Source organism: Balaenoptera borealis (assembly GCF_965194805.1).
Source record: "Balaenoptera borealis genome assembly, chromosome: 4".
NCBI lineage: Eukaryota > Metazoa > Chordata > Mammalia > Artiodactyla > Balaenopteridae > Balaenoptera > Balaenoptera borealis.
This window is the reverse complement of record NC_138861.1, coordinates 102023798-102039839: the sequence shown is the minus strand read 5'-3', so window position 1 is coordinate 102039839 and position 16042 is coordinate 102023798. Positions and strand designations below refer to the sequence as shown.

Below are 16042 nucleotides of genomic sequence, written 5' to 3'. Positions count from 1 at the left end.
TATAGTACACAAATTGCCCATCAATAGAATAAGTCTCATACTACTAGTGTCAGACTAAAATCCTCAAAATCAACTCCATTTCTTTAGATGTACAGAAATATATTGGTTACCATGAGCCCCATCTAGATTAGAATATAATATGGTACAAGAAGATGTAGGCGTCAAATTGAAAAGGAATTAGGATAACTGATCCTGTATTGCACCGCACTACACTGAACATGGTGGCCACTAACTTTTAATGTTTGCATATGGATGTCTGAGATTTATTATATACAAAAGAATCTTTAAAAATGCTTATATTTTCATAACAAGTAAGGCCAACACATGTGTTTGTAAAATCCACTCTTTGCAAAATGATTTGCCATGATAAAAATATGTAAAAAGTTTCTGGTAAAATGAAAGCATCTTATTTTACCTGGACAAATTTTCATTACTACAAATTTGCGCTAACATAAAGATTATTTTAGAAAAAATCACTAACTTTAAATTATTTATTTATAAGCAATCCTAGGCATTGCCAAAACTTGTATGAAAAGCTCCCAGAAAAGGAAACTGCTTTTCTCTAACTTGGGACAGCAATAAGACACATCAAAGGAGAGTTTGTGTTCATGAAAATTTCTTTGCACTTCAAATTTTCTGTTTGTATAAAGGCATGGGCATTTTGGTATCAAATGAAAGGCAACTGCCAACAACACAGATTATGTATTTCAGAAATAACCTGTTTCCAAATGTAAAACAAAATCACTATTTCCTTAGATCACATCTTTAGTTGAAAAAGTGAAGATTAAGGGCTTGCTGGTAAAATGAAGAAAAAAAATCATCCAAGGCACATTCATATTGTTTTAAATTTTTGATAACTACAAAGACATATGCTGATTGTTCAGGATACAATTAGCAACTGATTGCATATCCAACTTTAAAGCAAATTTTTTAAACTAATTCAACTCTGCTTCCTACTTTTTCATTAATTACTAGCTAAGGGACTTGAAAGTGCTCTAATGAATTTTACATTAGATTCTCCAATGTGAACAGTGTATATTATCACAGCATCTAGTAAACGCATAAATTGGCTTTTCCAAGTTGCATTCTGAGTAGTTGCAAAGATTCTGGCTGGATTTTACAACATTTAGTATTAGAGACTGAGCTGAAAAGAATTTTTATGAGAAACAAGTTGCTGTAATCACATTTCCCAGGTCATAAATCTAACTTACTATTTTATAATAATCTGTCCTATTTCTCAAAGTTCTTATATTTTTCTCCTGTGGCTCAGAAAGAAGAGAATGAATCCCACCTATATTGATTTCTAAATACGCATTAAATAAGGCTTAAAATATTTCTGATATACTAGCTTTCCATAAATTTCATATTATAAATTACCATGCAGTCATTAGCTAACCACTACGTTTTAGATTCAGTGCTTATGGTTTATGACTTCACAACCATTTACCATCTTCATAAAATTCTTTGAAATCAGAAGTTTCAGAAAACTATACACAAACTGAGCAAGAAAAGGCAGAGCGCTGCACCCAAATCCAGCAAGAAACAGGTAGAACCTTAAAATTGCCTTATCAAAGAGGAAAATACAGACTACCATGGAAACCTCATGGAAAACTTTCTTTTATAAAATATTTCTCTAATTTCATAGCTAGATAAAAGATCCCCTATCGAGCATTGTCCAATAAGACATGATATCATAAATGGCACATCATCCTTAATTGAATGTTTATAGCAAATATATTGATATTATTGATCACAATTGACATGATACAGCAAACTCATATTGGGACTAAGTATAGAAGTGTAAAGACTGGGTGAAAAATACAACAGAGCTCCAAGTTAACAATAGGCAGGTACAGACTCTCAATAAGTATTCTTAAAAGCGTCAAAAGCCACCACAATTTGCACTGCTTAAAGATTAGCATCCGATAACAATTCTGTTATTATGTTCATGAATACTTAATAATGCTCTCAGAAAATCATTTGATTTTCACAGTTATCCCCTCAAAACTGTTTTTCCTGATCAGGTTGTCAACATAATCATATATGAAGTTCTGCTATTCACCATAAAGACTTTACTTCCTAGAGAAAATGTTGCTCAAATTCATCCCTCATCCTTGCACTATAGTGTATAAGTGTTTTTTTTACTAACTCTTCTTTCTCATGATTTAGATAAAAGAAGACACGTGTAAGTTGAAAAAATAAAGCTAACAATAGTTCTTCATAGCCAGAATCAAAGTGTGGTATTTTATCAACCCAGCTTTGCTCCTCAGAAGTTTGAGGGTCCATTAAAAATATCTATTATCAGAGTCAAAGTAGTTTTGGTCCCACCTGTCACTACCTTAATTACGGCATTGCCTAGGAATTTCACGGGCAGCAAAACTGCTGGCTTAGGCTCATAATTTTGGAACACCTTAAAAAAATTTTCTATCAACGTTTAGATTTAAATAGAGTTTCTATTTCAATTGTGCAAACTGTTAAACATTAAAATCCACTGCAATGAAACAAATATCAAAGCTCTCATGGACATTATACTCTTCAGCTGTTTTCACAATTTGCTCACATTTTGCAAGGAATTCAGAAATCCAAAAGAAATGTCCTTAACTCTTTCACTGCTAAGTTCTATAATCAAATACTAGAAATAATCTATGGATCATAATGATCAAAGGTAGAGAATTTCTAAATACCTGCAGGAAGAACAGCTTTGTGATCTTCCAGCAAACTGCAGCAAGCAGGAGAAAGGGAAAAACCCTCACACAATCATGCATTTAAAAAAAAAAAATCTTTCTACTCTGCAGACACTGCTTCCTTAGATCGAGACACATTTAACAGCGACACTGCCAAAAAGACACAAAAGATATATCCACAGAATCCAGTTCTATCCCAAAATTAGAGCTGCACTGCACACATTTTTAGAAACGTGAATCTCAGCAAACACAACTGTATTTTATTGACAGCATTAAAAATAAACACAACATAGAAATAGTGAGCCTTTCCTATTCCATTTCAACTTCGGTACCATGCTCTACCAGCCTCCATTAAAAAAAAAAAGTCATTACCTGTATGAAGAGAACCTGTTAATAGCCTGAGAAGGTACTGGGCAAATTTCAATATTTCACGTTTACATCGTTTTCTACAGCCACTCATCTTAAGCAACAAGGTATTCCTCTGAGAAGAGCCAGAAGTCTTTGCCAATAAAGAAAAGACAGTCTCTGAGGGGAAACTTCTGTCTCAGTTTATGTCACAGGCTGCCTTACAACTCCTGTGGAATTAGCTGTTAGTGCCTGAATCAGAAATTCCTTTAAAAAGCTAGAGAAGCCGGATATAGATAGAATAGTAACAGGGTGGTGAGAAAGGGCTGCTTCTCAGGTCACCAAGTTCTTCTGTGGCAACAGATAGGCTGTCGGTTCACACTTGTAGTAACCCACGGTGGCTCAGCTCCGCGTCCCCTCTCCAGGAGCAATCACAACCTCACAGACCATTCAGAGGGAGGCGGGGCCTGCGATGCCAGCTCATCAATGAATCAGCATGTAAGCAGGTGAGGGGACAGATGACAGGTCACTGGGGCTGAAACCCTTTGGATATCAGTAAAAGGAGCCCACAAATGCCATCAAGCCTGCTGGGGAGGAATCTCATTGTCCAAGGCTGTACAAAATGATTCCCCCCCACCCCCGCAAAAAAGGCAAGTAGGAAAGCATGCTGTTCAAGGTCAGACACCAGACAATTCCCTGATACAGTGTTAATCAGATTCAGAAAGCCTAAATGGTGAAAAGGCTCATTTGAGAAGCTGACCCTGATTCTAAACAGATTTGAAGATTTACCACCAAATAGAGGCAAAGCTCTTTTATCACAGATAAATATATTCCACTTCATGGGCACAGAGGTGGAAAATAAGCTGTTACCTAAATCTGGCTGTGTTTTCTGCACTGTCCAGGCTCAGGGATTTGAAAATTAGGGGGAAAAAAAAAATCATTGTCTCCTTTAAAATACAGTAGCCTGGAAACCACAACTCTTAAGCCTCTATACTTGCTTCCAGGCAACAGAGCTCCAAAACTAATTTACTGCATTATCCTAAGAGAACGACTGCCTCAGTTTCCTCATATTTCTAAAAGGTAAACTGCAACTTGCTAGCTCCTTACCAGTTGACTTAATAGTGAGAACAATTGTGAGAGCTCACAATTTTCACAAAGAACTATTCTATTAAAGATAGTGTTACAGAGGTAGGCAGTTGCTATGAAAGCTAGAAAACTTCCTTGAATGTGCAGTTTTTGGTTTTTTTGTTGTTGTTGTTTTTCATTCCTGAGTGCCTTGGGCAGTTTCTAAGATTTGTCGACACTCTATATTTCCAGGGTGTTTGGTAATTTATTTGTTTTTGCTTATTTTGTGTGTGTGTGTGCGTATCTCCTTGATATCTCCTTGATACTTAGTGTATGATATCTCCTTGATATTTAATGTATGTGAATGTGCCTCCTCCATATTTTAAATATCTAGACGGGCCATTTTTTTTCTGACAGTTGTAATAATTCTACTTGGAGCTAATATTTCCCAACAATACTATACATGAAATGATGTTCTTTTACAATAAAGAAAGAAGTACTCCTGGAACCACAGACTTAACAAGATCTAGTAGTAACTCGCTCTTTTCTGTAACTCTCCCATATTTCCACCAGATTCAGTGATATCATCATCTGAAGGAGATAATGAAGCATGCTTTCCAAGAATGTTTAGAACTTTAGTTGGAAGTATCTGAGATAAAAACAGGTTTATAAACAAAGGTTAGCAATATACTTTTTAAAGTTCTTTCTCCCATGCATTTGCCGTGAGTGATGGCATCCCAAAGTTTGAAATTGGCAGAAGAAATACACTATTGTAGTTCCATAGCTGGGACAAATTATTTTAAAGCCCCACTTTATTATCTATAAAATGGGTAACAGGACACTGTTCATTTGTTGGAGAGTGAAATAAGATATGGTATAGATGGCATTAAGCAGAGCACTTTCATTCATTTATGCAGAAATTATGTATTGAGCACTTGTTTTGTTCCATACATGGTTCTAGGTGCTGGCAATACAGCAGTAATGAAAAAAGGCAAAGCCTCTGCACACACAAAGCTTACACCTTAGATTAGAAAACAACAAATTAACAAAGAATAAATAAAAAATATCACATATAAATAGATGCTATGGAGACTATTAAAAACCAGATTAACAGACTAGAAAGTGAGTAGATTGAATGGTCAATGAAAACATTTCTTCTTCCAGAATACAGATTACAAGAAGGAGACAGCCATCAACCATAAGATGTTCAGGCGAAAGAGCACGTCAAGTAGAGAGGAAAGCTTGTGCCAGCACCACAAGCTGGAGAAGAGCTTGGCATCCTCAAGGAACAGAAAGAAGGGTGTGACTGCTGAAGTATACTGAGTCAGGACAGCGTTATAGGAGATGATTTCACAGGGGAGGCCAGGGCCTACAAACCAGGGCCTACTAGTATGCAGGGTCTTATAGCCAGGGTAAGGAATTCGGGTTTAGTCCATGTGAGCTGGAAAGTCACTCCAGGGAGCAGGAAAATTCTACGATCTCTGTGCTACATAAAGGATGAACTGTAGAGGAGCAAGAGTAGAAGACTGAACACCTACGAGGGGCATTGCAGTAGTCATCTCCACTACTGGAAATGTGGAAGTGGCATGTGGTGCCATTTGGTGCCAGTGTGGTGCCACTGTGGTGCCAATGTGGTGCCGATGGCATGTGGTGCCATTTGGTGCCAATGTGGTGGCATGGCTTGGAGTGGAAATGAGAAGTGGTTGATTTCTGGACATATTCTGAAACAGAATTAGTAGGGTTGGAAATGAGGGAAAGTGAAGAATTAAGGATGACTTAGTTCGAGGCTTGAACAATTAGATAGATAACTCTAATGAATTAAGAAAATAAAACAACTGTGGGTAGACTATGACAGTTGAGAAAGTCAAAAGTTCTACTTTGGACATATTAGCATTGAGGTTTTGTTTGTTTGTTTGTTTTAGCAAAGTGTTTTATTCAAAAGCTTCTCAGCACCATTTAGTTGTCAGAAAGAACGGATATCCCCTTTTCGTGCCCACCCAATTCCCAATCCCAGAGGCAGAAGTTAAACCATTTGGCGAGAGCTCCTCCTGCTAATGATTATAATTCAGATCATGATAAGGTTTTGGTTGTTCTCTCACCTACTTTCTCCAACCCTCTACTTAACCGTGACTCAAGTAGAGCTGTGTTCCCCCGCAGTTCAGAACAATAGGAAGGAATCATGTCAGTTTTGATCAACCTCCCTTTCCTGGCCTATTAGAGGTGCATAAAATTACCTTGAAAAAACTGAATTCAGTGACTGCCACCTAGGAGGGACAGTGTTACTGTCAGGCAGCATGCAGTTTGGAGAGCTCAAATATTAGGGCGCCCTCCTCCCACTCTACTCTAGGAACAAGGAGCACTAAGTCTGTTTTCTCTCCACACACTTCAATTGCTCATCCTCTCCTGCCTTATAAAACAGACACTGAACCGAACTGGTGTGACAGAGTTAAGACAAACAATTACATCTGATTAAAATGCTAAGAGATCCTGAGCTGTTGGAGATGAGGAGAGTCGATAGTATGAGCTGATCTTTCCCTTTTTTTTCTTTAGAGAGTATTTTGTTTCAGCATAAAGCACACTTTCCCAAAGAGGTTCCTGGAGGAGAAATCCAAGAGTCTGACTGTGTCCCATGGGAACACACAGTCACCTGTGTAACTCTGGCTTCAGTCCCTGGATCTGGCCTTTGCAGCTACTTCAGGTCCCACGGGAGGAGGAAAAGCTGGAGGCAATATCACTCGGCCAAAGCACCCATGGGGTCCCAGGCTGGCAGGACAATGGGCTCCTGCTCTAGTACAGCTAGCACCTCTTCAGGGACATGCTTCCTATCCACCACCACTTCGTAGACATATTCAGAGAACCACTCATCTGTCATGCACAGGTAACCTTTGTGGCTATGGTCTTCACCCCACCAATTTTCCACTCTCCATTTCACGAAAGCACCCTCCTAATCATCCTTTTCTGAGACAGCAGTGAAGGTCATGGCGTGGGTCATAAGTGACTCACCAAAAGTCAGCCTCTCAGCTTTATTCATGTTCTTCATGGAGACACCAAACACTAACTCAAGGTCATAGACATTCATGTCACCGAGGCCCAACTTGCCATTGAAGTGTTTTCCAACATCACAGCCAAACCATACAGCCTCTCTATCTTTGATGGAGGCAGCAACCATCTTTTGCAATAAGTCAATGGGCTGGTTGTTATATAGAGTTTTTCTCTCTCCAGCCATATTGCTTAAGTAGTCCACCGTGTAAAGTTTGTTGTACTTGTGCTGGGACCGAGGGTCATTCACTAAACAAATCTTATCTTCCATATTGAAGAGTGGCTTGACATGTTCCCTGTAAAACGTCGAGGGTGTTATGGGGCCAATCTTTTGATAGTTTTTACCTTTGTCTCGATACTCCCAGGTGAACGTCTCTGGTGGATTACCCAAATAGATACACACCACTCTGCATATCTCCTCCATCGTGGTATCCTGTGTGGCTGAGATTTCTCCTTTGGTTGCGCTGTTGTATACCAGGTTCCGTAGTTGTATACAGAATTCTCTCATCTTGTGATTCAGAATATCATTCACCCTTCTGGTTGCCTCTGTTGTATAAGATTCAGGGAAGCACTTAGCAATAACACCATATTTTTCAACAATATTGACAAGCATATCCCATTGTCCTCCATCATTTGCAGGATTCGTAAGCAAATACTGCACCAGCCTACCATCCTCAGGCTCCTTTTCCTGCGCTGTGTCCACAAAAGCATTTCAGAAGAGATAACAGCATTCAACTTTGTCCCAGAAAGAGAGGTAAGACTGACTAAATTCAAATTCTTCAATATTTAATTTTCTCATGAATGGAAGTCTCATAACATTCAGACAAGGAAAGATCCAGCATCACCCTGAGCTCTTCTGGTTGGTGATGGGTTTGCCTTCCGGATGCACAGCCTGTTGGAACACGTGCTGAACACCCTGGACCGTGGCCCTCTTCAGACAGCTGTGCGGCAGGTCGTGGGTGGTGCCGGCATGCTGGGCCAGTACGAACTGAGGATCGGAATTCAGTTTCTGAAGCAGAGCAGCTACCTTCTCCAAATTCGGTCCTGCCGCGTCGTTCATGGTGCCCACACTGCCCGGCAGGGGAACGGTAGTTTCGAGGTCCTCAGGCAAGCGCCAGGACTGCACAGCGGTTCGCTGCCTCAGCTGCCCGACCTGCCTCTCCCACTGAGATATTTTTAATGTATTCAAAATTTAATACATTTTTCAATTAACCCATTCATTAAAAAATATCTATTTAAACAAGAAAAGCACTAAAGAACCTGCAGATGTCAGAGGATACTAGGAAAATACTACATAAACTCTAGAGAAATAAATTTGACAATTTAGATGAAATGGACAAATTGTTTTAAAAAAATCTACCAAACATGAAATAATAGATAATAATTTGAACAGTCCTATAATTGTTAAGTAAGTTGAATTTACAATTTTAAAACTCCCCAAAAAAGAAATCTTCAGGCCACATGGTTTCATTGAAGAATTCTACCATATATGTAAAGAAGAATTAACACCAATTCTTCACAATATCTTCAAGAAAATAGAAAGGAAGTAACACTTCCTAATTCATTTTATGAACCAGTATTACCCTAATAAATACAATACCAAAAAAGGAAACTGTAGACAAATATCTCTCATTAATACACACTCAAAAATCCTTAATAAACATTAACAGAATAATTCAGCAATATATAAAAAGAATGATCTACCAGTGTGGTTCAGTCTAAGGCTCTAAGGTTGCAAGACTGACTTGATACGGAAAAAGCAAAGTAATTCACCATATTAACAAGCTAAAGAAAAAAAATAACATAATCACATCTATTGATTCAGAAAAAAATATATGACAAAGTTAACATGCATAGATAATTTTTTAAAAAATCTCAGTGAAATAGGAATAGAGGGCAACTTCCTCGACTTGATAAAGCACACCTACAAAAACCTACTGGTAACATTATACTTAATGATGAGAGACTGAATGGTTTCACCCAAAGATTAGGAACGAGGTAAGAATGTCTGCTTTCACCAGCATTACTCAACATAGAGTTGGAAGTAGTACCAGTGCAATAAGATAAGAAAGGAAATTAAAGACATACAGACTGTAAATAAAAAAATAAAATTATCCTATTTGAGGATGACATGATTGTCTATGTAGAAAATACAAAAAAAAAAATCCAAACTTAAAAATACTCCTAGAATGAATAGTGAGTTCAGCAAAGTCATAGAATATGAGCTCAACATTAATTGTACTACTGAGAAGTCATTTGTACTAGCAATAAACATAAAAATTAAAACACAATATCATTAACAATGGCTCAAAAAAGTGAATACTGGGGTTTAAATCTAACAAAACATGTATGAAATTTGTGTGCTGAAAATTACAAAACCTCTGGAGAAGGAAATAAAAGATTTGAATAAACAGAGAGACACTCTGTGTTCATGTATTAGAAGACACAACACAGTAAAGATGCCAATTCTTCCCAAATTGACATACGGTTTAACACAGTTCCAATCAAAATATGAGCAAGATTATTTTTAATATAGAAAAGATTATATTAATTATATGGAGAGAAAAAGAAACTAGAATGGCTGAAACAATTTTTAAAAGAAGATTAAGTCTTGAAATAATTCTACCTGATTTCAAGAGTTATGCAGCTTCACTAGTTAAGACTGTGGTATTGGTAGAGAGATGGGCACATACTTCAATGGAACAGAACAGAAAACCTAGAAATAAATCCACACAATTATCCACAACTGATTTTTGACAAAGATGCCAAGAGAAAATCAGTGGAGGAAAGAGAGCCTTTCAACAGGTGGTGCTGGGGCAATTGGACATCTATAGGCAAAAACTGAACCTTCACCAAGATCTCACATCTTACACAAATATTACCTCACAAAGGATCACAAAATTAAATGTAAAACTGCAAAAGTTTAAGAAAAAATAAGAGAAAATCTCTACAATTTGGGGCTAGGTGAAGATTTTTCAGACTTGACACCAAAGGATTATTTATAAAAGTGAAATTGCTAAGTTGGATGTCATCAAATTTAAAAACTCTCACTCATTTAAGAGGATGAAAAGGCAAGCTCCAAAGTGGGAGAAAATATTTGCAAACCACATATCTGACAAAACACTATTATCTAGAATATATAACGAACGTACAAAACTCAACAGGAACATGCACACAACCCAGTTAGAACACGAACAAAAGACATGAAGGCATTTCACCAAAATAAGATATTCAAATGGCAACAAAGCACCTGCAAAGATGTTTGATACCATTAGTCATTACTGAAATAAAAAATAAAACTACAGTGAGTCCATCATTACACATCTAGCTGAATGGCTAAAATGAAAAACTAGTGATAAGACCAAAGGCTGGTAAGGATGCAGAGACACTGGACCATTCATACATTGCTGGTGGGAATGTAAAATGGTACAGCCACTCTAAAAAACAGTCTGGTAGCTTTTTTAAAAAATTCTAAACATATATCAACCATTTAACCCACCAATTGCACTTCTGAGCATCTATCCCAGAGAAATGAAAATATATGTTTAGACAAAAATCTTTATATAAACCCTTATAGCATTTTTGTCTATAACAGCCCCAAACTGGAAACAACCTATAAACAAACAGTGGTTCATACACACCAGCAAGAAAAAAGGAATGAACTATTGATATCTACAACCTGGATGAATCTCAAGGGGATTACGCTGAGCAGGGGCGGGGCTGGGGGGGAAGCCAATCTAAAAAGGTTACATCCTGCACAATTATATTTATGTAACAGTCTTGAAATGACAAAATTTTTTAAATGGAGGACAGATTAGTGGATGCCAAAGATTAAGGAAAGGATAGGGGCCAGAGGGAAGTGAATGTTGCTATAAAAGTGCAACATGATAGATCCCTGTGCTGATAGAAATATTGTCAATTGACATTGACTGTATCAATGTCAATATCCTAGTTGTAATATTCTACTAGAGTTTTGTAAGATGTTACCATTGGGGGAAACTAAATACTTTACCATGGATCTCTTTGTATCATTTCTTACAATTGCCTGTGAATTTACAATTATCTCAAAATACAGAGTTCACTTAAAATTAAATAAATTAAAAAATTTAAATACCTTTTGAACACCTATTGTGCATTATTATTTTAGGTTCTGAATATACACAAGTGAACCAAACAGACAAAACAGTGATTCATGGAGCTTACATCATAATGGGGGGAAAAGACAGTAGAGTGGGACAAGGAGAACTGAATATGCTGAATGAAGGGAGGGGATGGTGATACAAGTAAAATGGGGTGATCACTGAGTCCTCATCGAGGTGATATTTGGGTAAGGATTTGAAGAAGGCAAGGCACAAGAGTGAGCCATGTGGATACCTAGAGTACATATATGGGTACCTGCTCTGTATATGCATATTTCTGTAATCTCTGAACAGTTAATTAATACTCTATAAACCATTCTGTTGAGGAACTTCCTTGAAATCAGCCCTTAGGGCTCATTTTTGATGTTAAAGCCCGGAGCACCAATCTGACCGATTTTTCCTCTAGGAAAGGCAACTATAAATCACCAATTTTGTTGGTGAATCCATTGCCTGTGTCTATTTACCACTGGGGGTGTGTAGGGAAAATATTGTTGCTGAATGCTATCCTCAGGAACTTACAAAACAGAATTAGGAAAACAAATATAAAATGTCACAGAGCATTAGAAAACAAAAAAGAAAAATGCTCTTAATTATCAGCTAATTTGGATTAATACAACCATTACCTCTTATAATACATCAATAACCAAGGTTCCATGTTCAAAAATAACAGACGTCCTTAACTTTTCAGAAGTGCTTGAGTAAAAGCCACTGTCATTCACAGAGAAATGTGAGTAAACTTCACAACAGCTCACAAGGGCTCAAGGATTTTTTGGATGAACAAAGTAGTTATTAGCACTTTTAGCACATGGTACAGAGGCTACTAAAGTTAACTGAAGTACAGTTACAGCTAAATTTAATTTAAAGGCAAGCCGGTACATCATGCAGTAAAAACCAAAGGTCCTAGGATGAGGGATGATTCCACAGGCAACCACTGGTCTTGTTAAGTAACTTACAGGGGAACGTGAAAGTACACGCTCATTTGAGCACGCATCTCTCCTAGTTACATTTTGGAATTTTATTTATTTTTCTGACCAGCTCTTCTTGAGAAGTCCAAATCCAGGTAAAGCAAATCTTAAATACACTTGGGTTATGCTCACTGCTCCTTAGAATGGAAAAATAAATAAATAAATAAATAAACATGATTGATTAAGGGAAGAGTGTTGGCTTTCCTTCAAGGAAGAAAGAATCCAGTAATTCCCAAGAAGACTCTTGCCCCAATGAAGTTTTCCCCCAAACGCTGCTCCTCTCAATACATGTTGCTGTATTTGGTGTGCCTCAGTAGGAATAGACGTTATGATGCTTTTCCAATTGTCACAAGTTGCAAAATTAAACATGTGCAGCTTAAAAATAGCTCACCATGGGGCTGCAGAGAGAAGGAGAGCAGAGCCTTGCGGCAAAGTCACAGGTTTTGAAAGTGGGTCTTGATAAAATATCAGCCTAGGTAGTTGTCCATTAGAGAGGAATGTGCCAAAGCTAGGTCCATTATTATTCCAGAAACATCACTATTCGCCTACTTCAATGAATAAAGAGCATACCAATACACTAATAACTTTTGCGTCAACTTTGGAAACAGCTTTGAGAGTACAAAGCAAGTCAAAAATCAAACCTACTGGCTGAAGAAGTCCCCATTTCATGTGCCTAGGTCTAAATCAACCCAAAAAACCCATCTAAATAGTATTCTAGGTAACACCTAGATAATATAATAATTCATTAGACTATCCATAATTTACTGCGATAAAATGAGAACAAAACTATTGATAGATATGAGAATTCTGCATCACACTGGCATAAAAGAGGTGAGATATTACAAATATTTACATGCAAATAGATCCATAGAAGTATGTATTTAATACAAATTGTGAGATTTTAAAATACCCAGATGGCTGAAGTTGTACCTATTTTTTGTTTTCTTTTTAAGAGGGAGAAACATAGTTTTTCATACATGTGAATTCAGAGGTACGTGAAAATTGTTTATGACATAGTTTAGGGAAAGAGTCTGTTGTAAATATGTGCCAGCAAGAGCTGAGTGAGGACTCCTTCAATGGGGCTCCACCTACCCAGAGCCTTATCTAACAGCCTGATTATTATTGCTATGGGAGCTGGGAACAGATAGGTGTATTTTGCTAATGGAGAGCCCTGAAAGTCAGAGTCAGATGCACGCATTGTACTTCAAAGAAAATAAAAATACATTGGAGAGCCATGATAAGCAGAGATAGGGCTGAGACCATGGGCATGGAAACGGGTTTCTGGGTCAACATGAAGAACTTGGAAGCAGGGTAGACTGAGGTACTAGTAGGAGGAAAGTTGCCACCTTCCCAGCCACAGATTTACTCCCAGATTATAAAAAGGAGGACCTGATGAGTCCCAAGGCCCATTCTTTCACAAAAGTAGGCTGAAAACCACGTCTTGAAAAAATTTATATTAGCTTATTTTCTTTGTGATAGATTCCCCCCCCCCCCTCACTCTCTGATGAACCATATAGAGTTAAGGAACTGGGTTCTAATTTAGCACTGAAATTAAATATCAAGTTAGTTACCTTTACTTAGTCTCATTCTACTATTAAGCAGGTTTGTAATCCCCTGCCTGAAAAAAACGCATGTACTACTATTACGAATACAAAAATAATATCCTATAAGTATATAGCAATTTTAAAGTGTTCATATATAAATACTTTTACTTTATTGAGATTCCTGGAACTTATTCACTTCAATTTTACCCACACTCCTCCCCAGTTTTTCGCAAAGTACGGTCTTTGACCTATTTTCATCAGAACTAGCTGTAATGCCTGTCTGAAAGATTTCTTGCCGCCTCTCCCCTGCCCCTTCAACATAAGGTCACAGAATCCTTGGGTTTGGGGTAGGAAATCTTATAAATTTAGAATCTCCTGAGTTCTCAAAAAACACAGACTTTTGATCATCAAAGCAACCTAAACCAACTTCCATCTTGGAATGCAAAGTCAAAGAAAAGTCAACTGCAACTTGAAGATGATAAAATTATGATTCTATGAATGTTTCAATAATCCACCAGATATTACTGCCTAAAGCCACCTACAATTGTTGAGAGCCTGGGATATCATCTTTGTAATGCATCCCCTGCCTTCCATTTCAAAACAAATCACAAGTGAGTGAAGGAAGCTTTATTTTCACTTATATCAAAGGCAATCAATAGGCTGGTTTAACACAATCAGGTTGCTCATTTGGCTTCAGCAAAAGTCATCCACCAAAAGCAGTCCTGTGGTGTCTATTCAAATCTAATGGACACACACAGGCGTGGTGACACTGGCTTTTTACAACATTTCATAGAATGGCCAATGTACTTAAAAACAATTAGGCCACACAGATGATCTGAACTGGGATCCAGCATGCTAATTCTCTTCCCTCCCTCCCACTATTATATTTTTTGAAGATTAGTCTTTCTTTTTCAATTATCACATGTTATATACAATTTGGCTAATATAATTATGATTAAGCTGAACCCAACCAATGTTTGTTTGTTTTTGTTTCATAACGTATAGGCACAGGGCTTTCTGCTTCATTCTCTTGTGAGGTGAGAGCTCAGAAAAGATAACTTTGAGACTGAAGTAACTAAGTAAAGGGCAGTATATAATAAAAAAAAAAAAAATTGAAAGGAGCGATAAACGTATTGGCCTCCCCCAAATCCCAACTAACACATATAGATGATCGATTCAGAAATTTTTTTTATTGAGTCTCTACTATTTTCCAGGCAGAGGTCAGTAATTAACTCTTAGATAATGTTAAGGTATATACTGAGCATTTAGAAATGCTAACCTAGCAGTCAGAAGAAAGGTCAAGGTTGAAGGTCACATGTAGAAGTCATTCATGTAGAAGTGACAGTTAAAGCTGACTATGAATGGAACTCCTGAAGGAGACAGAGGTGACCTACAAGGCTGCTGTCACATTGTCTCAGTTGTAAATGGATTTGCCCTATTTTTCAATCAAGATAAAACTGCCTTACGCTATTTGTTTATCATAAAACAGTTTTTAAAAAAGAGAAGATATAAATTTTAAAAAGTCGAAGAGTTTAAAATAAAAAACAAGAAAACAAAGAACTAGTCTAAAGATTATGAGAAATAACAGTGATATTCAAACTGAAATTTTCAAGATGGAAATACTGCCATTTGCAACAACATGGATGGACCTTGAGGGTATTTGAAATAAGTCAGACAGAGAAAGACAAATACCACAAATTTTGTATGGTCTCACTTATATGTGGAATCTTAAAGAAAACAAAGACACAAACAAAAACGAACATATATAGATACAGAGAACATATTGGTGAGCTGGGGCTGGGGGATGGCAAAATTGGTGAAAATGATCAAAAATACAAACTTCCAGTTATAAGATAAATGAGTCTGAGGGGTGTAATGTACAGCATGGTAACTGCAGTTAACAGTACTTATTGTATGTGTGAAAGTTGCTAAGGAGAGTAAATCTTAAAAATTCTCATCATAAGAAAACAATTATTTTGTAGCTATGTGTGGTGATGAATGTTAACTAACTTATTATGGTAATTATTTCACAATATATACATATATCAAATCATTATTCTGTACACCTAAAACTGCACAATGCTATATGTCACTTATAACTCAATTTAAAAAATTATTTTGTAAAAAAAAAGACTGAAATTTTCTTGATTTGTTCAACACAAAATAATTTTCTCACTTATGTAAACAGCAATGACATTAGATAATCACTGAAACATATTTACTCATTAATATAATATACCTGTTTATGATTCTCTTTTGCA

The 16042-nt window shown here is 37.0% G+C and overlaps 1 protein-coding gene and 1 pseudogene across 3 annotated transcripts in view; both read right to left on the bottom strand.

The window, feature by feature from the left end:
* The window catches only part of KCNIP4 (potassium voltage-gated channel interacting protein 4), a 1207795-nt gene that overhangs the window by 949268 nt on the left and 242485 nt on the right, over positions 1 to 16042 (bottom strand). The window contains exon 1 of one of the 2 annotated variants that reach the window (XM_082389236.1): positions 3057 to 5661. The exons of the other annotated variant lie outside the window; for it this stretch is intronic. Within the exon in view, the coding sequence (XP_082245362.1) occupies positions 3057 to 3144 (88 nt within the window). The 5' untranslated portion in view covers positions 3145 to 5661. Of the gene's footprint in view, positions 1 to 3056; positions 5662 to 16042 lie in introns of those variants that run through there. 2 annotated transcript variants of the gene reach the window in all.
* Positions 5741 to 15135, bottom strand: LOC309627341 (bleomycin hydrolase pseudogene; annotated as a pseudogene). Its single transcript has one exon. The product of its transcript is annotated as a bleomycin hydrolase pseudogene (transcript).